The following is a 21,802-nucleotide window of genomic DNA, read 5'->3' as shown; positions in this document are numbered from 1 at the left end:
CATTACCATTCATGAATAACACCTATTTTCTTACAGACACCAAAAATGAACTCATCAACAAACAACAAAACAACACAAACAGTTTGAAAAATTTTTAAAAGAAGCAATTAACTGGCAACAGAAAAGGGCCTGAAGAAAACTAAAGTGTGAATTAGAGAATTTGGTCTATGGTGAAGAACCCTTTCACTACATCTGGTTAAGGCATGAACACGCTTGAGGAGGTAGGCATATCATTTCTGCTGTCAAGAGACACTTTGTGAAGAAACAGACACTTTACAACAATGTAAAAACCACTGGTAACACTGCCTTTGCCATAAAACCACCTAATAAAGCCTGATCAGTTCTGGATGACTTTTTGAGTGTTTAATTTCAATTTCAGTGTGGTGGTGTACAGAGGACAAATTCAAGAAAAGTTTGCATTGTTCCAGTGTTTGTGGACCTAACTGTATGTGTGAAAGCATTAGTTATGGATTACTGAGCAATTATTCAAAATGTAGAACATTAATGTATGTAGATCTGTAAATAATACCTAATAATTTATACAAGCAAGCAAATTATGATGATTCACCCTTAGACTTTGAATATGTAGGCAGATAATTATAACTGCTGCTTGAGCTGACAACAAACAACATGGTCAGCAACAAGAATGTGTACTATATGAGTGCACAGTCTTGTTACTTTTACTGCATTTGTTGTCAAAACACTGATGATCAGTAGACTTTTACTAGTCCAGCAGAATCTGCTACAGTGAGTGAGATGTTAGATATTTTCCTGATGCTGTCATCAGGCTGTAGATACAAATTCTTAATTGCTTTGAAACAAGACGTTTGGTATTAAGAATCAGCATGTCAGAGTTCAGCATTTAATAAATTAATTAAAAAAAATTCTATCCTGCTGCAAAATCACATGATGCTTCTAATAAGTTTTAATAGCTCAGGAAATTATCCCAATAACAGTAGGTGTAGAGGTCATAATCAAAGGTTATTATAAAAAATGCCTTCTTGCTGAGAGTAAAAACTTTAAGTTTTTGCCAAGGAGCAAATAAGCATATTTCCCAAAAAACTATTTTTTCAGAATTAAATAATTTTTGGTCTGTAAAGTGGGTCAAAAAAACTATTATGTGACTTTATCCAATAAATTAAATTAATCGTTATGCCATTTTATCTATCTTTTCAGGGTATCCAGGGAAACACAGGCATGCGTGGTCCTCCAGGTTTCACAGGAGAAAGGGTAAGGTCATCTTTCTCTACCAGTGTTTAAAGTTTTTAGTGTCCGTTTTGTAGATTAAATAATAATCAAGACAAGAGTTTTGAAAATACTGTTTTATATGTGAGCCATAAAAAAGTTTAACATCTTACAGAATCATTGACCAGAAAAGGTAATTCTGTAAAAACATGTTGCTGATTGGAAGAGTGAACTGATTCATTAATTATTATCATTAATCATTCTTTTTTAACTGAAATCAAATTATTTCCACTTACATTTTGTGACATTTTAAGACATGCTGGTAAAACTGTTCAAAATCCTTCCACAAATAAAAACACAACAACAATAAGAATCACTTCTTTTTCTTCTGCTTCAGGGTGAACCGGGTTTACAAGGTTTGCCTGGGCCTGTTGGGAAGCCAGGACCTACAGTAAGTGTCTGTAGTTTATTTAGGTTTTTTATTTTCTATCCATGAACTCCCAGGACCATGTGATTTTATCGAGACAGCAGCTATGACGTTGTCACACCAAGGAGGGCTTGGTAAATAAACCAGTGAAATGTGCAGTTGGTGTGTGGGGACAGGCAGTCCAGGAGGCCAACTGGTGACAGTGACTGATGTGTAGTGGGTAGAGATGGCAAATCTAAAGACAGAGTGAAATGGCATGTCCATCTAGTGGAGGACAAATAAAGTTTCTTCAGTCACTGTTCTCCAGCTTGTGCCCTGCAATTTACAGTGAGTACCAGGAGAAGTCCTCCATGATAAATCACTTCGCTTTACATTTACCTGTTTCATTGTACAGACAGTGAAGTAGAAAGACTAGTGCTGAATGAAAGCAGTGAGTTTGATGATCTTTACTGTGAGTGTGGCCAGGTGGACTTGCAGGTCTAGGTTAATATTTGGTTAAATGCAGTGTATTTGAAATACTTTATACTACCCATCCATGTGTAATTTTCTATTTTACTTTTAGTTGTAGGGTTATTTTAAGGTCATATAAGATGCCCGTTAGAGTTTACAGGAACAAAAATGACACTATATAAGTTACAGCACAAAACAACAAAGAGAAAATTAAAAAATAAATAAAACAGCATGGAAACAAAGACAAAGTTCAGTACCATAGCAAGACATTTAAAAACTAAATTAAGTGCCATATTCACTTCACCTGCAATTCAGGCATAAAAATCAATATCTTATCAATTTATATTGGTTTGTACTGTAGGTAGTGAGATGAGTAAACAGAATCAATCCAAAACAAAATTTAATGACTAAACTGTTATTGAAACAAATTAGTTATTGTAGTTATAAAGGCCCACGATCATGCACCATCCACCCAAAATGAAGGTACAGACATCAACTCTGAAAGCAAGCATGCAGTGGAACTTAAATAAAGCTTTGCTTTGGTGTCAAATTTGCTACCTTGTCTGAACTCAAGTGTTTCTCCGTCCTCTGTTTGGATGCTATATTTGAAGCTAAAAGGTTAAACGTTTGTCTTGATGCATGTCAAAGTCCCTCTTGCATAGAAAGTTAGTTTCACTAATGAAAGTGAGACAGTTTCCTCAATTTTTTTCACAGTCCTCCTTGCAGTGTAATTGAAAACAGCTTTTGCTCACTCACATGGTTTCCCACTGCTGTGCTGAAATCCATCAATCTGTCATATTGTAAAGTTGTACAGAACCAAGAAGGTGGAGTCATCAGCAACTGGCTTCAGTACGAAATACAGTGTTTAGCTAAATGTGTTGGTTTCCATGTCACTAAATGCATTCATTGACAAAAATAATCCTCTCAACAAAGGAAGAAATGCCCGACTTGAGTTGGGTTTTGGAGCAAATGTTTTTCAAACTTAGAAAGCCATAATGTCTGTGGGCCAGATAATGATTTTAAATATTCATGAAAAATATTAATTAATTAAAACTTTCAATTTCCAGCAGTGCTCAGACAAGTGTGAGATGTGAATCTGTTTTTTTTTTTTTTTTTTTTTTTTTTCAGGGTCTTCCAGGTCCTTCTGGAGAGAAGGGACTCCAAGGACCTCAGGTGAGAGAAACCTTTAATGGGAGAGTTTGTGCCCCCCAGAAAAAAAACAAAACATTTTGCTTCCCTCTCATATGGATGCAGAATTTTAATTGCAGTGCCATGCAGTGTTTTGTTTTTTTATTGCCCCACTCATTGTCCCTGAGGAAATTCAGTTTGTAAAACCAGCACAGAAAATCCAGAACTAAAGTGAAGAAGTACCATACTTATCAACCTATGAAGCTGTTATGTTTCTTCTTGTTTTGGAAAACATTATCTCACCTTTAGGTTTACACAGTGTGATCTAAGGCACATAGACCACAACCAGGAAAGATCCACACTAACACAAATACAGAATAACATCAATACAGAGAACTCAGTATATATACAGAACATGTACGATGGATCAAAATAGATGAATGAAAATGGGTCGAAAATCATAGTCCAGGGAATGGCAACAGATATATGACAAAAAAATTGTCGGTTCCCCCACCTCTTACGGGGGGGGGGGGGGGGGGTAGAAAGGTCCTCCTGTGGTTCTCTGTGGAGCGCTTAATGTTGATCAGTCTCTGGCTGAACGTGCTCCTCCGTCCAGCCGTCACACGGTGTAGTGGGTGGCAGGGATTGTCCAGGATTGAGAGGAGTTAAGACAGCATCCTCCTCTCAGCTACAACATGTAGAGTAACATGTCCAGCTCCATCCCCAGAACAGAGCCAGCACTCCTGATCAGTTTCTTTCAGCCTGTTGGATGGTCTGCTACCGTCATGTAGCACTAGACCTGATGTTTTACTGATGTTGAGTTGAATATGGTTTAGTCCACACCAGTCCACAAAACTGTCCACCACCCCCTGGTACTCTGTGACATCTCCACCCTGAATACATCCTACCACTGCAGTGTCTTAAGAGAGACTTTCTGAAGATGACAGGACTCTGAGTTGTACCTGAAGTCTGAGGTACACAGGGTGAAGAGGAATGGAGACAGAACTGTCCCCCGTGGAGCACCTGTACTACAGACCACAGTGACAGACACACAGTTCTGCAGGCAGTTTTTTTTTCTCTCCCAGCAGTGCAGGTCGGATAGTGTTGAATGCACTGGAGAAATCAAAAAACATGATTCTCAGTAAGCACCCAGGCTTGTCCAGGTGGGTGTAGGTGAAGCAGAGCAGCAGGGACTCCAGGATCAGCCTTTCAAGAACCTTCATAACATGTGAGGCCAGAGCCACTGGTCTGTAGTCATTGAGGACTCTGGGAAGTGGCTTCTTATTCACTGGAACTAGACACGACTTTCTCCACCCAAAAGGAACTCTGTCCAGATGCAGGCGGAGGTCGAAGATGTGTTGGAGAACATCACATTATGCGCCTCCATACCTCCCTGGTGTTGTTATGCTGAAGGCTTTGTTCCAGTTTCCTCCTGTAAGGGCTTGTTGTTGGGAAAGCAGCAAATAGTTTTAGTATGTACATGGGTGTCCAGACAGAAATTGATGTAATCAGTGATGCAGTCTGTCAGTCCATCAGTGTCCACACCGGAAGGCTCACAGAGAGTCTTCCAGTCTGTATCTTCAAAGCAACCCTGCAGGGCAAAGTGTGCCCCCTCTGTCCATCTTTTTACAGTTTTAACGGTGGCAGGCTGCCTCTGAACCAAAGGTGTGTATTGTGGGAGGAGATGTACCAGGTTGTGATTTGACTTTCCCAGAGGGGGGTGGAACTGTAGGCATCTTTAACATTAGCATACATCAGGTCCAGTGTCCTCTCCCCACTGGTGGGACAGCTCACAATCTTGGTAAATGTTGGAAGTGTCTTAGTGAGGTTGGCGTGATTAAAGTCTCCAGAGATCATAACGAAGGCGTCAGGGTGTCTGGTCTGCAGACTGGCAGTGACCATCTGTATGACGTCACACGCAGCAAAAGTGTTAGTGGATGGATGAATTTAAACAGCATTGATTGTGTGAAAACTCTCTGGGCAAATAATATGGAGGGAGTTCAATATCAGGGCTACATACACGCTCTTTCACAGTTACATTACCAGGATGGGTCCAACTATTGTTAATGAGAACGGCAAGCCACCCCCACCCCCATCCCCACCCCCCCTTATTGCTCTCCTCTCGCCTCCGGTCCCAGCGCACAGTGGGTGAAAGTGTAGGTGTTAATATACTGTATGTATTGCATTGTTGTTTAACTGTTTGGATTGTCCCTGGGTGTTAAACATTAGCCTTAGATTAACAGACATGTTTGAGAGCTCTTAGATCCATCACTTACTAACTTCCAGAAGGATAAGACCACATTTTTTAAATTTTCTGTTTAATTACCTGCTAATTAAGAAGTGATTCTAGTGAAACTTTTGTTGTTTCTCACAGGGTCGACCTGGAGATGAAGGACCAAAAGGGATACAGGGCCCACCAGTAAGTTACAGTTTAAAGTATAGTTAAGCAGGTTGCATATCAAATGAATATTTTGACAGTATTGTATCATTGTGTGTTTCATGGATTTGTGTGTCCACTCATTTTGTTATTTTTATTTTATTTATTTTTTGTTTGGTAATGTGACTCGCTGAATATAAAGGATGTGCAGACCATGGTTGTCTGTATTTATCTTGTAGCAAAGTTCTTGTAGCATCAGACTCAACATATCGATAAAGCTTCTTTTATGCTGTACACATACCTCACACATAATGAAACGTAGCAAACATAAACCTAAACTTAACAGTACCAGAGAAAAATGAATACAAGAATCAGTTGGATCAATAGTTTTGACTGAGGAAGAATTCGCTCCATCATGAAATTGTGTGCACTGCTCCTAAACTGATTTAAAAGCAGTGATTCCATTGATATTGATATATACTAATGTCCACCTATCTTCCACTGGTAATATACACTGTATCTCCCATTGTTAATGAATCTGTGATCTCAAAACTAACAAAATGTCAGCCGTCATCTGCAGGTTGCCCTTGCTAATGTGCACCCCTGACTTCTACAAGCAAAGTCAATCATTTTTATTGACACCTGTCTATGATTACACACTTGTTTCAGTTTGTGTGTGTGTCTGTTCAGTTAATTTACAGATGAAGTACTTTTGGAGATCTCTCCAAAAGTAGTGAAATGGCAAGGCCACCTCATATGTGTTTGCTGTAGACAGATTACATCCAGAAAATTTTAAATTTCACCTTTACTTCACCTAGATGCTTCAAGCATATAAAGCATAGCACTTTTGGATCAGATGTCCCAAATTTTAATGGAGCAAAAGTACTGGAACATGAGACTGGTGAGTGAGGTGTGTCCTGTGACATTGACAGTGATTGAAGTTTTTGGAAAAACTTTGGCATAGTTATACAACAATTTGGAATGTCTTGAAAATGAAAGAAACCAGTGGTGTACTGAGCACTAGACACATAACAGCCAAGGAAAACAACATCAGATGACAAACGCACTGTGAGAAATATGGGGTCCTTGAGGATGGAGACAGCTCTCCTGCGTATTCTGCAGTGGTAGATAGTCTGCAGAGAGGGAAGTGAAGTCCTGGTGATCTTCTCAGCAGTCTTCAACACTCTCTGCAGATGTTTGTGGTCCATCACAGTAGTACAGCCATACCACATGGCGATGCAGCTGGTAAAGATGCACTAAACAGTACAGCTGTAGAAGTTGCAGAGGATCTTGGGTGACATGCCAAACTTCCTCAGTCATGTAAGGAAGTCTAGCCACTGTTGTGCCTTCTTAACCAGCTGGGTGGTAAGGCAGTATTAGACTGACCTCCCGAGGTTTTAGATTGGTAAGTCAATCACCAGCCCTTAACCAAATTGAGCTGCAGTTAAGGCCTGAAAAAGAATAACAAGATGTCAATGAGTTGCACATTTGCTCACATGCAGTTATTGAAGAAAGGGCTTTGCAACCATCTGCTCCAGTATTTTGTCCACTTAAGATTTCAGATTTCAGACTTAAGTCTGAGCATTGGTCTTTAGTATACAGTAAACACAAAAAGGTTTTGAATTAATTTCAATTGTAACAGCTGTTGTGATTTCTAGGGCCCTACAGGTGTTCCAGGTACTGATGGTGCACCTGGAAAACATGGACCCAGGGGAAGCATTGGGCCCCCAGGACCTCAGGGGCCACAGGGGCAAGCAGGAATCCCAGTGAGTGGGTACCTACCATTGACTGCTGTGTTTCTTTGTTATTGAAGTAAAAGTGCCTGAACACCTTATTGACTCATCACAACTTGAAACCAAGCACAAGTTATCTGACAACGGGTTTGTTGGATCTCTTCAGGGTTCACAGGGTGACGATGGATTATTAGGAGCAGCAGGGGAACAAGGCCCCAAGGTAAACTGCAGTGCATATAACCATCATGGAAGTATTTTATCATGAGATGTTTCTGTGTAACTTTAATTTATTTTTAATTACTGAACTGTTACTGTAACCATCAGGGCTTACGTGGTCTACCTGGTGATGCTGGCTCCCCAGGACAAGATGGACAACAAGTTGGTATATTTTTATTGTGTTGCAAACAAAGCCATTCTTTACTTATTATATATCATTCATTTTAGATAAAATAGATCTAATCACTGCTTCTTTACTATAGCATTCCCATACAACAGGAGGATATTTTTCTATGGGTTCATAACTGTTTTACTTTTCATCAGGGTCCACCTGGTCAAACAGGAACTGAGGGCCCGCCTGGACGGAAAGGAGACCAAGTCAGTGATCGCACCAACACAGTATAAGTCATTGCATTAGTGTTACACTTGCAACTTAAATCCGTTAAAGTACTTTTGGATGTTGTGGGTCAGTCTGCAGCCTAAGGTTTGGAGGAAATACTGCTCCCTGACAGTCCAACATGCACTAGAACAACTGTATATGATTTGTCTTCTTATGTTGTCATGTTTGACAGGGGGACATAGGAGCTTGTGGGAAACCTGGTCCTCCAGGGCTTCCTGGAGAGAGGGGTCTTGAGGGCCCAAAAGGCTTACAGGGACCACCTGGACCAGTGGGTAAAGAGGTAGGTGCATTTATCTGCTGTTAATAGAAAAAAAGCTCTTCACTTTAAATAATTACAGGCGTTGACACACATGTTTAACTGCTGTCTCATAAACGACAGACCAGCTCCGCAAGAGGTGATCTTTTAAATTTGGGGAGGAATTTAAGGACTTCATCACATCATCCTTACCTCCACCCTGTTTACTTTTATGTCACGCAAACAGTCTACTCAGAGTGTGTTGTTTATGGGAAACAGATGTGCTTGTGTCTTTTTGTTTATATGTTATTATTTCTTGGTATCAGCCTGAGATCTATGAGATTATTTCTGGTGCTTCAAGTGTTAAATCATCACAAAACATTGATGAAATTGCAATTTCTTTGTTGTTAGATTTTCAAATGTTATATATTTTATATTATATTACTTTATGTCCCTGGGCCAGATAAATGTGCAGAGAGTTGTCATGGCTTGTAATTTCCATCATAGCATTTATGGGGGAATCACAGAAGGTATCATGGAAATTATACTCAGCTTGATGAAATGTGTGCTGCATGAACTGTATTGTACATGTACATTTACTTTCTACCCTGAACCTCCTGGAAACAAGCAACTATTGTGCTGGATAATATTTTTGATAATTTTTGTTTTGTCCAAAAAAACATTTAAGACGTTCAATGGCCAGTAGAGGGTGTAAATGCTTTTAAGTATTACTTGTCATTACCTTTAACACATTTTAATTAGTTGAAAAGCTGTATTGACAACCAGTAAAATTTGATGGGGGGTCTTCTTCTGTACAGTTGTCAGGTTGGTATCAAAATAAATAGAACAAGTGAAAGCAAACAAAGAAGAGATTCTATACTGTATTGTACAGTAACAAAATAAATTGAATGCAGACATTTTCAACCAGTGCACTTTTCATCTGTGTTATCTACTCTTCTGCAGGGTGATGCTGGGCCTCCTGGTGAAGCTGGAGATTCTGGTGCCATTGGAGAAAAGGTAAAGGCACCCGCTTTAGGTTAATGAAGGTGAATAGACAAGTTCACATCTCCCATTACATGCATCAAGGATGCTTAGGTTAATTTGACCCTCCAGGTGATGTTTGCAGTTTCTAATCAGACTGTGGTTGCTGCTGTCAGGGTGACTTGGGACCTTTAGGTTTGTCTGGTCGAGAAGGACCTTGGGGGGCTCCGGGAGAAAATGGCGAGAGGGGTCCAAAGGGAGAGAAGGGCCACATAGGACTAATGGTGAGCAGTTGTACACTTCACAAATTTGTGACCATAGTATTTATGGTTGTTTTGTCACAACATACTGATATTGCAGCATATGCTGCTCACTAGAGCATCACATTATTTCTACTTCATAATCCATAATTACCTAATGCTGTTTGAGCAGTGTTTGTTACAGTAAACACTACAGTACCCAGCTGTTTTCAGAAATTACTGAACAACAATGAAGAACTGTTTTCATGTTTGAGAACATTTTTACAATTTCAAATGTATGTATTGTCTTTTTGGTGACAGTGTGAAATCTATATGAAATTTAGTCAAAACACTATTTAAAACACTGATGGAATAAGAACAAGTTTAGTTACTTATTAGCATAAATTGGATAAAAACTGATCAGGACAGATTGATAAAAGACAATAGTTTATCAATTTCATCCCCCTGAACAGGGTGAACCTGGGCTGATGGGTGAAGTGGGACCAGCAGGTCTGGCCGGGTTACGGGTAAGTTTACGTTCTGATTAAGGTTAGGGATGGTTCATCGAATATTTAACATCATAATGTCATAACTGACGTTTATTAATCAACCTGACAGATACTGTATGTTTCGTTTTGACTGTTCGTCTTGTCACCATATATCTCCAAACTAATATGTGTTTATTCTCATTTTAGGGAATCGCAGGCCCTCGGGGATCCCCAGGGCCAGTTGGACCTCAGGGACAAAAGGTATAGCAGGATAAACTAATGTTCTTAGAAAAGTTTTATTCAATATTGTACTACATTTGAAAATTCAAAGACAGATAAGTGCAGATCTCATGATTGACGTTTACTAATCCATCTAACACATGCTAACCCTTAATGAGTAAAGCAGAAAAAAAAAATTGAAGATCTCTTACCTGCTACAGGTAGTATGCCTATGTTTTCATTTTGATGACAACAGAAACCAGTATTGGATCCCAGTAATCACCTGAGTGAGAGGTTCCAACCTCACTGGAGGCAGGCTGTCCGGTTACTGATACAATCCCTCTGCACCTGCAGTGTTCTATTAAAATGGAAGAAATGTCAAAACAGCATTAAAAGGTTCTGTTTATTTGTCCAGGGGGAGTCGGGACCCCTAGGAATTATTGGACCTCCAGGGTCAACAGGCCCTCCGGTAAACCATGTTTTTCTTTAACAATATTATATTATTGTAATATATAATCCCATGTATTACATATATAAAATGAAATCAATTTTGGTTTCTGTTTGTCATATTCATAGGGAATAATTGGAGCACGTGGTGTCAGAGGAGACACAGGGAAGCTAGGGCTACCTGTAAGTATCAGGAAATTGTTCACTTTATGTGGTTTGTTTCTCATTCAAATTACTACCCTCAGATCAATATTTCTCTGAACTTTAGAAACCTTGCTGTGTGGCAATAGGTCCTCTTTCAATGTGCAGGTTGTTATCAATGTTTGCAGTATTGTTGACTTGCCCACTGTTCTGTTCCAGCACTGCCTCTAATGAGAATCATGATTTTCATTTTGCTCTGTTGCAGCAAACAAAGTGTCTACGGGAGGACTAAACTTTGCCTAATTACATTACAGATGTATTTCACGGTCATTTATGTTTTCCTCAGATTTAATTGTAATAGCTTTCCCTGAGCCCCTTGACTTTTCATGTAGCTTCATCATCATGTCAAAATAAAAATTGTGCAGTACGTGGGGTTCATAGGCAAATTCCATGCCAAGCTAATCACATTCCCATTAGTGTCAGCTGTACTTTGTATTATGTGGTCATTAGCAAATGTTAGCATCATCAGCACTCATGCTCCTGATTGTGATTGTATCGTTTTATAACTGCATTTTTGTGATATTTTCATGGCAGGGTTTAGTAGGACTAGTAGGACCACAGGGAGAGGAGGGTGCTAAAGGGGAACCAGGGCCACAAGGACTCAAGGGAGAACCAGGACCTCTAGGCCCAACAGGGGAACGCGTTAGTATGCTTTTCATATGTACTCTTCTAAATGAAGCAGCAAACAAATGAATGGATTTGCATTTGCACTGTGTGCAGATATCCAAAAACTGCCTCATTAACATTGATTACCTGTGCAGGGTGAGGATGGTCTGCCAGGAATCCAAGGACCTCCAGCTCTCCCAGGGTTTGAGGTGAAAACCACCATTGAGTAGCATCAGCACTTTGTCTGGCGTTAATTACAACTACTTAAGATTGCTTTTTCTCTCCCCAACAACTCTGAATTGCTAATTTATGCCTCTTTGTCTTTTTCAGGGGCCTCCTGGAGAGATGGGACCCCAGGGTCCCCCAGGTCCCACAGGGTCACCAGTAAGTTTGTGGAGATGTTCAACATAATTAATAAAAATTTAAACATAGCACAGTTTTGTTGAAATCCACTTATCTTAACAGCACAATGACAAAAAAACTTGTTGCCGTTTAGGGAGTACAAGGAAAGCCAGGTCCTGAAGGAAAACAAGGCCCTAAAGGCGAGAAGGTAAGGTCCTCATAAACTTTGTTCACATCTTCTATTCTGTTAGTTTAATCAGTGACTTAGCAGCACAAAACTATAAGTGCTCCAGCTAAACATTTCCTTTTCCAGTTAGAATTTTTCATAAAGATGCTAATTATCTTTGTCACTGAGGCAGTTTGTGTTTTACCCTCACAGGGAGGTGATGGTGAGAATGGACCACCAGGAAAGACAGGGAATGCAGGAAGGAGGGTAAGAGTGCTAAAAGTGTGAAATCCACAGTTTAAGTTCAGTATGTATTCTTTAGTGCTCTTTGTAATACTAATGCTGTAAAATTGTATCATTGTAAAGAAGAGCCTTTGTTTAGTGACAGCAAGAACCAATCTGACCATGTGAACAGGTTCATACATAAATTATTAACTAGTTTATTATCTGTCCCCTCCTGCCTTCTGTTGCCTCATTTAAAAATGCTGAAAACTCTTCTCAGGGAAAACGGGGGAAGGCAGGAGTCAGAGCGATCAGGGGAGACAGAGGACCAAAGGTGGGATATAAAGAATAAAGACATCCGCTTTGGTGGACACCTCATTTAGTAACGATTTATGTACCAACATTAGTTTGTGTTTGGTCTTTTAGGGTGAAAAAGGAGACACTGGACCAGAAGGCCTTCCTGGGTGGCCAGGTCTCATCGTAAGTCAATTTATTTTTTCTCATTCATTCAGCTGTTTTTATATGAACAGTTCTGGGACTGTTCAGGTATCCATACAAAGCACTCAGTTTCACAGTTGCCCTGCCCCTTATAGGCCTATAAATTGATCCACTTGATATGTCTTCTGTTTTTGTTATCAAGGGAATTCCTGGGTTGCGTGGAGAACAAGGCGATCAAGGTGAAAAGGGGAAAGAGGTAAATAATACTGAATAATAGACCTGACATAACCTTTCCATCCAGGACCTAAATCTAATTGGCATTGATTGGATTGATTATGTTAAAATAACAATGTGTATTTTTATAAAATATAATGGTGTAATTGATTTAGTAATGTAACCTCCAGGATGTACCTTGCCTCTCGCCCAATGGCAGCTAGGATAGGCTCCAGCACTTCTTTACAAGGACATGCGGTTTTGAAAATCAATGAATGATTTAGCATTATTGTCTTTGTATTATTTCCATTTACCATATCAACATGTAAATATAGACTGTTTGAAGAAAACCTGAGCTTTTGAGAGGAAAGAATAGTGATGTGAATAGTCTAAAATCTAAACTGATGGTATGTAGTGTTTACTGTAGGTTAATCTTCAGAGTTGCACCTGTTGGGACCATCAGTCTGTGAGTGTGTGTGTGTGACTGAGTGAATGAGAGGCAACATTGTAAAGCACTTGTTTTTTAAAGCAGCTTTTGTTCTGAATAAGTAGGAGAAGTACAGACCATTTAATTTTAAAATTTATTTGAATACTATAGGTGTCAAATATGGCATAAAATGTATTAACGACTCATTATTGTAGTAACGACTCATTGAAATCTTAGAGGTGCTTTTTGGGGTCATTTACAGTGCTGTGAATAATTTACTTCTTTATAACCCCTTAATTCACTACTTAATGTGATGTTTTTACTTTTCCCTTATTGTCATGGCAACATGCGAGAATGGGTTACAAGTGACAGAGTTAATACACAGAAATAAAACATGATTTAGTTGTGTTGTGCTCTGCTGTGCGAGAGAAGGTTGAGGTTAAACTGCAGTGTTTGTGTCTTCAGGGTGAAAAAGGTGACATGGGACTACCTGGACCACCTGGAGCTGATGGCACAAAGGTGGGAGTCATGATTGCATGTGTTAACAGGAAAATAATAATAATATTAATAATAATAATAATAAAGAAATTCAGAGACAGCAACGCTTTGGGTTTGATTTTTGTAAGGCAACCAGCCATGTTTATATTTTTGTTTTTGTAGCAGTGTATTCATTTACTAACTGCCACTGATTTATATTTGGTCTTAAATAGTTTATAGTGGGCAATGAGGATTGTACAGTACATTTATTAATCACTACTGTACAGTAATTAAGAATTTAGCAACAGCTTGAAAAAAATTATCAAGATATAAAAAATTATAATTAAACGTTAGCTTGGTCTTATCATATATTTCTTGAATGTTCTTGTGAGTGACTTAATGGAAACGTAATCTTTTTTTTTTTAATTCTCATTTAATTTTCAGGGTATTCGTGGTCCAGTTGGTATGCAAGGTCCAGTGAGCCTAAAGGGAGAGCAGGTGCACAACAGACAGATTGTAGCTTGTCATATTAGTTTCCCTCCTGTATTAGAGCTTCAATTTGTATCACCTCTTTTTTTAGGGCAGTATTGGTCCTCCAGGGCCAAGAGGTGCACTGGGGATGCCAGGATTGCCTGTAAGTTTTTCATTAGAGTGGTAAAACACATTTTTACAAACTTGTACAGTACAATTTGTTTATTTATGTATTGTTGTCATATGTATCTCACCTTTGTTTATAAGTGGGATTTTGCTTTCCACTTTGGCCTTTTTTTGTCGTTGCTTTATTTTATGCAGAGACCTCACAGACTTCAGACTATTACATGTCAGATAAATTCCTTCAGCTGCCTGTCTGCTGACACATCACAGTTCAGCAGCACATGACTGTTTTCGACCCACTGTGTCGTAAAAGAAAACAAATGTGTTGACTTAGCCCATAAAATCTGTGAAGCCGTGGCGGACTGATTCTTAATGCAGCAGATAGAAGCAGCTGGTTCTAAAACCCTTTTCTTCTCTTGTTGTCTCCTCTGTTGCAGGGTTTGTTTGGATTAAAGGTATGATATCATCGACTCAAGCACTCTTGTCCCTACAAACCAAACTTACTTCAGCTCTGACTCTCAGCTCTCTGAAGCAAACAGATGATTTTTTTTACATCAGGAGCGTGCTGCTTTATTTAGATGACACATATAATCATAAAGCTGTCCCACTTTGTAGGTGATTAGAGAATGCAATGGGATTTCACAGCACTATTTCTTTCCAGGGGTTTTTTTTTATAGTTAATGGCGATGCATCACTGTAAAGTGATGTAAAAAACTGTGTTGTGTTTACCATATTTTCTTTTCCTTGCAGGGTTTGAAAGGCTACCCAGGTCTACCTGGTCTGCCCGGCAGGAGGGGGCTCCCGGTATGTACAGTACACAAGAGAATGAAGCTGTTACAGTCATATTAATATAAAGCACTTTAAGTATTTGACATCTATACATCAGCATGATAGAAAACTATCATGTCTACATTTGCAGTGCTCTCAAATGACTTCATTTTATGATATGATAGGTATAATGTATTCAGTTATTATGTGTTTTTACTGTGTATTGTATTTGTCATTCTATAGGTTTTCTTTCACTTAAAATCAACATTAAGGATTTCTATAACAGTGATGAATACAAATATTTTGATATATACTCATATTGTTTTTTGGGTTAATCATTAGTGAATCAAACTTGTGTTTTAGGGTCCACCTGGCATTCCTGGACCTCCAGGGCAGTCACTTAACATGACCTTGAGTCAACTCAAGGCAAGTCATTCATACCTTTCCAATTCTAGTTTTCAATTCAAGGACAGTATTATGTTTGAGTAATTGCCATTTCAAAAGCAGCTATTATAAGGGCTTGTAAGATATAAAAACAGACACAAATTCAGTAAATATGGGCTTTATATTGTATATTTAGCTATAGAGTAAATTATATATTATGCAGCATGTTAGTATATATTATTGCTATATAGTATATTGAGTTTAGAATATACAGTTTTGCATTCCTGTTTGCTATTCATAAACCCACTAAATCTTGGCTCATAGTAGTGAATTAACTCAAATCAAACACCTGACACAATTTTGTAATTGTCTTTCCTTATGCAGGACCTGATGTATGTGTCCGATAAGCCCAACTATCCTCTGATCCAGACTGTGCTGGACTCTCTGCAGCTGGATCTTCGGCTGCTGGTGGATCCTCCTGATGGCACCAAAGAGCGTCCTGCCACCACCTGTCTGGAGCTCTGGCTCTGTCACCCCGAATATAGCAGTGGTTAGTTACTGAAACAGTAAATAAAAACATCATAAGAAAACATGTATGCATACTTATGAAGATAAAAGATAAGGTAATGCAATTCACTTAACTGTGGGTTTACAGAGCAGTCAGACCATGCTGCAGTTTAGTCATCATCAAATCCACTGTGTTTTCTCAAATTTCAAGCAGAATAATATAAACACTTTATCTTTTTAAATAATCTGGACAGATTTAGAATATATTTATATAGATGTTTTAATAACTATATCTTATAATTTTATTTTGGACAGTACAGTTACTTGAAATGTCCATGTTTATTGTGATTTTAAAAAGTATATGCCATCATGTGGTAGTGTTTTCAGTATTCCTGTCTGTGTAGGAAACTCATACTTTGATACTTACAGATCTTGCTGAGCTCTCACTAACCTTTCTCTGCAGGAATATATTACATCGACCCTAACCAGGGCAGCCCAGCTGATGCTCTGCTGGCCTACTGCAGTTTTTCTTCAACATCAAAACAGACCTGTCTTCATCCTCAAGACTCTCAGGTAAGACCAGGGAAAGTTTCAGGATATTGCACCTTCGGATCAAGGCATGCCAGCAGAGTCGAGTTGTATAACCTGAATCTCAATTTCATGAGTTGTATACTTTTGTAGTGATGACTTGAACTCAGGAAGGAAAATAAAAATGTTCACACCTAAATCTCATTTTGGTAGACAGCAATGTTGTTGCTGAAATGTTCTGGTGTTAGTTAGTATGAAACGAAAGAAGAATGAAAGAAGTGTAATGGTAAGATCGCCGCCTTCCATGTGGGACACTGGGGTTTGAATCCCGGCTGAGGCTCTACCTCTAGTAGGTGTCCATAGGCAAGACTTCCTTATGCTTACACTGACCCTAACTTTGCCTTGTATGTCTGCCAAATGAATAAATGTAAGACAACAGGGAACACAATTAATGTGATAACAGTCTCTGTGGTCATTTTATGTTTTATTATCTTCTTCTGTTTTTAATCTAGCTCACACATTGTTTAACTTTTTTCTAAACTCATTCTTCCCACAATAACAATTGAAACTGTTCAACCTCCTGTATGACTGTAGTGACACATTTCTTCTTTTAAATGAAAGGTTACAACACGCCCTTATTTAGTTCTGTACTGCTGCTGTTACTTAGTCTGGTATAACCAACAACTTATGCTGGTTAATCTTTACTAATGTTCTAGAGAGTGTTGTGTTCTGTACATTACTGAGTCAGGTGATAAACCTCGCATATTAAAGTAGATGAAAAGTGGAATGTACATATACCGGGATAAGAAACAATCACTAGAGATCAACATATTGTACTTATTATTTTTACCTTGGTCTTTTTTAAATAGACCCTGTCCATTCTTAGGAATTTTGTAACTCTATTGGCTGCCCCCTATGTCACATAAAAATATTAAACTAGAGACCATATTCAACAAATTTAATCTTTGTCCTGACAACATTGCCTCCCTGTGAAAGGAGAGGAGCCTTGCATGGCAAAATAAGACACTACATTCATTCAGAGGACATTAGAACATTCAGGACACACATTCATTTTAATAATAATTTCTTATTATTGTCCTTTTCTGGACTGCAATCTGTATTCAAACACAAAACACATACCCAACTCTCACCCTCACACAGTGAGAGACAGTCAGTACTGCATAAAACATTGACTCAGTCAAAGAATCATTTGAATTGGTCTGTGGTAGCATGGTGTGACTGTCCTACTAAAAGAGCAGGTTTACTTTTGGTTCATGTGTGAGCTGTGTCCAGAGTTCATCAACAGTTGTCTGAACATTGTTGACCCTCACAGGCCTCTTAAAAGAAAGCAGGGCTTTCATTCAAAAATGTGTGCCTTCTCCTCTCTGCCTGCAGTTGCCCATTAAAGCTTGGATGGAAGAATTTTCAGTAGAAGGATCTTATGAGTGGCTCAGCAGGCTGGAGCAGGGGTTTCAGGTGGGTGAATCCCACTGAGAGTGTGGAGACTGCAGATGTGCTGTAAAAGCAAAACAACAGGAGTCATTTTTTCTACAATAGTTTTTCTTTACCCAGTGCCATTTAGTCTAATTCATGATTAATTAATTAATTAATGAATTGAAGTAATTAGTTTGTTGATATTGTTAATAGAATAATAATGCATTTAATTCCTATATTTTTCAGTTTTACTACCCAGGAGCAAATGTGGTCCAGATGCGTTTTCTGAGGTTGCACAGTAGCACAGCTGTGCAGAAGGTGACCTATTCCTGTCATCCAGGACATAGTCTGGGCCAAACAGACAGAGACGTCAAATTCCTCACTGACTCAAGGAAGCAGAGTTTCCTTGGAGCCCTTAAAGAATGTGTGGTACGGTAAAAGTTCTTAACATTGTTTTCACTGTGTTGTTTAGGGTGTGATATTGCTTGTGTCGTTGTCGTGTAAATCATCTGCCACACTTGGAAATAGAGGACAAATGTCATGTGGAAGAGGAAGATGAGCCTTTTGAATATTTTCTTACACCAATTAATTAATCAAATAAAGATATAAAAGACAACAGAGATAATTAGTTACAACCCCAAACAAAAAAGAACTAAACTAAATGTGCTGTATTAACGTAACATTAAACTGTGGTAATGATTCATACACTAGCAGTAATATATAGAAAACATGTCCTCTGTGCCCTGTGTGTCAGCCTGCACAGGAGACGGTTTCTGCACCTCGGGAGACTGTGTTTGAGTTTGAGGACCTCCAGCTGCTTCCTCTGAGAGATGTGGCGTTAATGGGAGGTGGAAACTTCACACACCAGTTTGGCTTCACTGTTGGACCTGTGTGTTTCATCTAGAGATGCTAGAAAGCCCGTACTCTACCCGAAGACTTGCAGGTCCAGGACACAAACATGTTCAAAACACAGACACCAAGAGGACAACTGGAATATATCCTCCACTTTCTGAAGACACCTCCCCTTTTCCTCTTGTTCTGTGGGGTTTGATCTCTCAAGTTAAGTGACTCCTTTTAATGAATTTGAGAGGGCACAAGGGCCCCCAGTTTTTTCACAGAGAAGTCAACTATGTTTACAGAGACATTAATCTTGTATTGAATAATTTAATGTTTTTTATCATTTATATACAGTGTTTGTATTTTTGTTATGTATTTAGGGCTTCTCCTATAGCAATCCCATTGTGTATGTAAGAGTCAGACGGTCCTAAATGACCTCTTAACAGTGTATTATTGTGTTTTGGGAGGGGATTGATTATGTCGTCCCATTGGTCGTATGTGACCAGGCCATTCGACTCTAACTGTAAGCTTGGTACTGTAAGTGACCTCAGAGGTGTCACTTGTCTTAAGGTGCTGATCAAGTTGTATCTGAAAGACCAACATTTATTTAATTCCAAAGACAATAGAGGGGGACAGTCGTAGTTTGGTACACATACTTGACGCTGTCAGTCAACAGCAATACAAAATTTCCTCATTTTGTAAAAATACAGAACATTTTTGTATAGTTTGTACAATTTCATATAATTGTATGTTTTTTACATCTCAGGTATGATTATGATATACACATGAGCACTGAAGCTGTTGTTGCCACAGTATGTTGGTCAGCTTTGTAGCTTAGCAATAAAACATGATAACACATTTATTATACATTTATAAAAACCAACAATGAACCCATCTACTAACAGGTTTACTCAACCTAATGGTTTTAATGTTGTGGTGGTCAGGGTTTGGCTTGGGCAGTCTGACCAGTCTGTATCTACACAGCCCCAACACAGCAAGCTGGATTGCACTCTGTGTTCTGTCCGTCATGACCAGCATTCAGTTTTCTCCATGCCAACTCATGCACACAACAACAATAACACCAGCCCATGCCTTTAATGTTGTGACTGGTCTGTGTATTTTATCCCCACAGAGCTCCACTGTTGTCTAAAACCTGTGGAATACATACTAGCAAACTACATAGCAGCAGCAGGTCACGTCACTTCATTAAAATAAATAAACACATACTGCAGTTTATTTTGAACATGTCTGCTGGGAATACTCACTAGCACCAAATGTGTTTTAATCCACAGCTGAAAGCAGTCCTCGACACATGCACTATTTACTCCTCTGGGTAATATTTGGTAAAGAGTGCAGTACCCATATATTTACATTTACTGTGCTGTTTAAAATGAAAATAAACTATGAGGTGAGATTTAAAGAATTACATTTTAGGAGGAACCAGTGAGCTGGAGCTGAGAGCCACAGACAGAGCAGAGACACTGGAGAGTACTGAGAGGTGGCCATTGTTGAATTTGCTCTTTTCATGGGATTTGTTGACAGTAAGAAAATAAAATTATTCCAGCCTTGTCCTTGAAAATGAAGGTAAACTCCTTTACACTTTTCAAACATATGATAAAGAGGTTTTAGTCATAGATTTTTTTTTGCCAGGCTTTAAACAAGCTTAACTAAGCAATTTATCTACAGTGTCAATCAGTCACAGACTGCATCAAGCAGCTACTCTGTAACGCAGCTAAATAAAAATTAATCAACATATGTAACATGGGGAATGCAAATAAACCTGAGATTAGAAAAATCAGTGAGAAAGAGTTTACAAATAAAATCGTCTAAAACTGGCATATCAGGCTGAAAAATGAAATTGTCAAAGGGAAACTATGACATTTCTGCTTTTATACATTTGTTCTGACAGTGTTGGAGCGTTTACCACTTTGCCATTATACATTATGCACTTGTCCATCAAAAGTATGTAAAGGAACTTCTGTGTTCATGTCATTCTCATGTAAAGAATAGAGAGTGAAGCTAAGCAGCAGAGCTCACAGATCCATATATTTGCTCCCAGAGCAATACTGTAATGTCTTCTTCACTCTACTGTAAAGATCATGCATCATTTTGGCTGAAGAGTAAGTGTGAGATCAGTGTCTTGGTCCTGCAGAGCTTCTTTGGCGCCTGGTCAAAAAAAGCATCTAATACAACCCACTTAGCATTGAGTAATTGCTGTCAGTCTGAGTTTCTGTTTCATTCAATCTGAGAAGTGCTTGGGTCCAGAGAAAAGAAGCAAGCCTCGAGGCTTCTCAGCACAATCCAGATTCGATGATAGTGTCTCTGAGCTAGTCAGCAGACAGTGATGAGTAGCGTGGTGCCTGGTTTGCAGGGAGTAGAGGATACAGCTGAGGAGAACCTCAGGGAGTTTGTGGTGAGAGCCTAGTCAACCTGCCCAACTGAAACAGAACTCTGAAGCCTGTAAAGGAGAGAGACATGGACAGTGGAGCATCAGTGGGCATCCTAGTTTTTAACAAGGCAGAGGCATGCCACTGCTATCCTATATAACAGTGTAAGTTTGAACATTTTAACCACAGGTCTGCAGATTCTCGTGTTTATTTTTTCAATGTTTTCTCTTTGTATTTCGATTTGTCATAACATCATTTCGTATGATTGCCTTAGCTGGCTGAGACTGATCATTGTGATATTTACCTGCTCTGTGTAAAAATATCTTTTAAATATGAAATGACATGCTGGACATCTGTCTTGTGTGACCCTACCAGCTCATTCAGAGAATTATGTCAGCTGAATTAAAAAATGCATAACCAAAAGTTGGCTCGAGTGTGTTTTATCCCCCATTCAGTGATAGACCCAAATGCTGACGTGGTGATGGCGTTGGATTGCTGCATGTCTGTACCCATGATTATGGCAGTCCACTTACAGTTGTCATGACGTTTCACTTAAAACCACAATATCAGCCTACAATGTTTGTTTTTTTTATTATTTATTCTATTTTGATCTTAAGAAACATTTTATTTTATAACTAAATTGTGCTGGTCTATGAAACATAGAGAAGTTACCATTTAATGAACACACAGCAGGTGTAAGACATTACATGCAGCACATGATCATCTAAAATATAGCAAAGCATGTA

General features: G+C 38.9%; 1 protein-coding gene across 3 annotated transcripts in view; it reads left to right on the top strand.

The window, feature by feature from the left end:
- Window positions 1-21,479, top strand: part of si:ch211-196i2.1 (collagen alpha-1(I) chain) — an 81,875-nt gene extending 60,396 nt beyond the window's left edge. For 2 of the 3 annotated variants that reach the window (XM_026340141.1, XM_026340143.1), the window contains 34 exons: window positions 1,177-1,230; window positions 1,583-1,636; window positions 3,191-3,235; window positions 5,565-5,609; window positions 7,226-7,333; window positions 7,467-7,520; window positions 7,625-7,678; window positions 7,841-7,894; window positions 8,089-8,196; window positions 9,115-9,168; window positions 9,309-9,416; window positions 9,845-9,898; window positions 10,067-10,120; window positions 10,494-10,547; window positions 10,655-10,708; window positions 11,261-11,368; window positions 11,488-11,541; window positions 11,663-11,716; window positions 11,829-11,882; window positions 12,054-12,107; window positions 12,343-12,396; window positions 12,489-12,542; window positions 12,703-12,756; window positions 13,606-13,659; window positions 14,062-14,115; window positions 14,198-14,251; window positions 14,649-14,666; window positions 14,962-15,015; window positions 15,343-15,405; window positions 15,748-15,913; window positions 16,334-16,443; window positions 17,794-17,874; window positions 18,079-18,261; window positions 18,587-21,479. In XM_026340141.1, coding sequence (XP_026195926.1) covers window positions 1,177-1,230; window positions 1,583-1,636; window positions 3,191-3,235; window positions 5,565-5,609; window positions 7,226-7,333; window positions 7,467-7,520; window positions 7,625-7,678; window positions 7,841-7,894; window positions 8,089-8,196; window positions 9,115-9,168; window positions 9,309-9,416; window positions 9,845-9,898; window positions 10,067-10,120; window positions 10,494-10,547; window positions 10,655-10,708; window positions 11,261-11,368; window positions 11,488-11,541; window positions 11,663-11,716; window positions 11,829-11,882; window positions 12,054-12,107; window positions 12,343-12,396; window positions 12,489-12,542; window positions 12,703-12,756; window positions 13,606-13,659; window positions 14,062-14,115; window positions 14,198-14,251; window positions 14,649-14,666; window positions 14,962-15,015; window positions 15,343-15,405; window positions 15,748-15,913; window positions 16,334-16,443; window positions 17,794-17,874; window positions 18,079-18,261; window positions 18,587-18,736 — 2,427 coding nt within the window. In that variant the 3' untranslated portion in view covers window positions 18,737-21,479. The remainder of the gene's footprint in view (window positions 1-1,176; window positions 1,231-1,582; window positions 1,637-3,190; window positions 3,236-5,564; window positions 5,610-7,225; window positions 7,334-7,466; window positions 7,521-7,624; window positions 7,679-7,840; window positions 7,895-8,088; window positions 8,197-9,114; window positions 9,169-9,308; window positions 9,417-9,844; window positions 9,899-10,066; window positions 10,121-10,493; window positions 10,548-10,654; window positions 10,709-11,260; window positions 11,369-11,487; window positions 11,542-11,662; window positions 11,717-11,828; window positions 11,883-12,053; window positions 12,108-12,342; window positions 12,397-12,488; window positions 12,543-12,702; window positions 12,757-13,605; window positions 13,660-14,061; window positions 14,116-14,197; window positions 14,252-14,648; window positions 14,667-14,961; window positions 15,016-15,342; window positions 15,406-15,747; window positions 15,914-16,333; window positions 16,444-17,793; window positions 17,875-18,078; window positions 18,262-18,586) is intronic. The other variant, XM_026340142.1, reaches the window with a different exon arrangement.
- Window positions 21,480-21,802: the final 323 nt, after the last annotated feature.

The sequence above is a fragment of the Anabas testudineus genome, chromosome 22 (assembly GCF_900324465.2).
Source record: "Anabas testudineus chromosome 22, fAnaTes1.2, whole genome shotgun sequence".
NCBI classification, from domain to species: Eukaryota; Metazoa; Chordata; class Actinopteri; order Anabantiformes; family Anabantidae; genus Anabas; species Anabas testudineus.
Note: the sequence above shows the minus strand (reverse complement) of the source record. Positions and strands in the feature narration are given on the sequence as shown.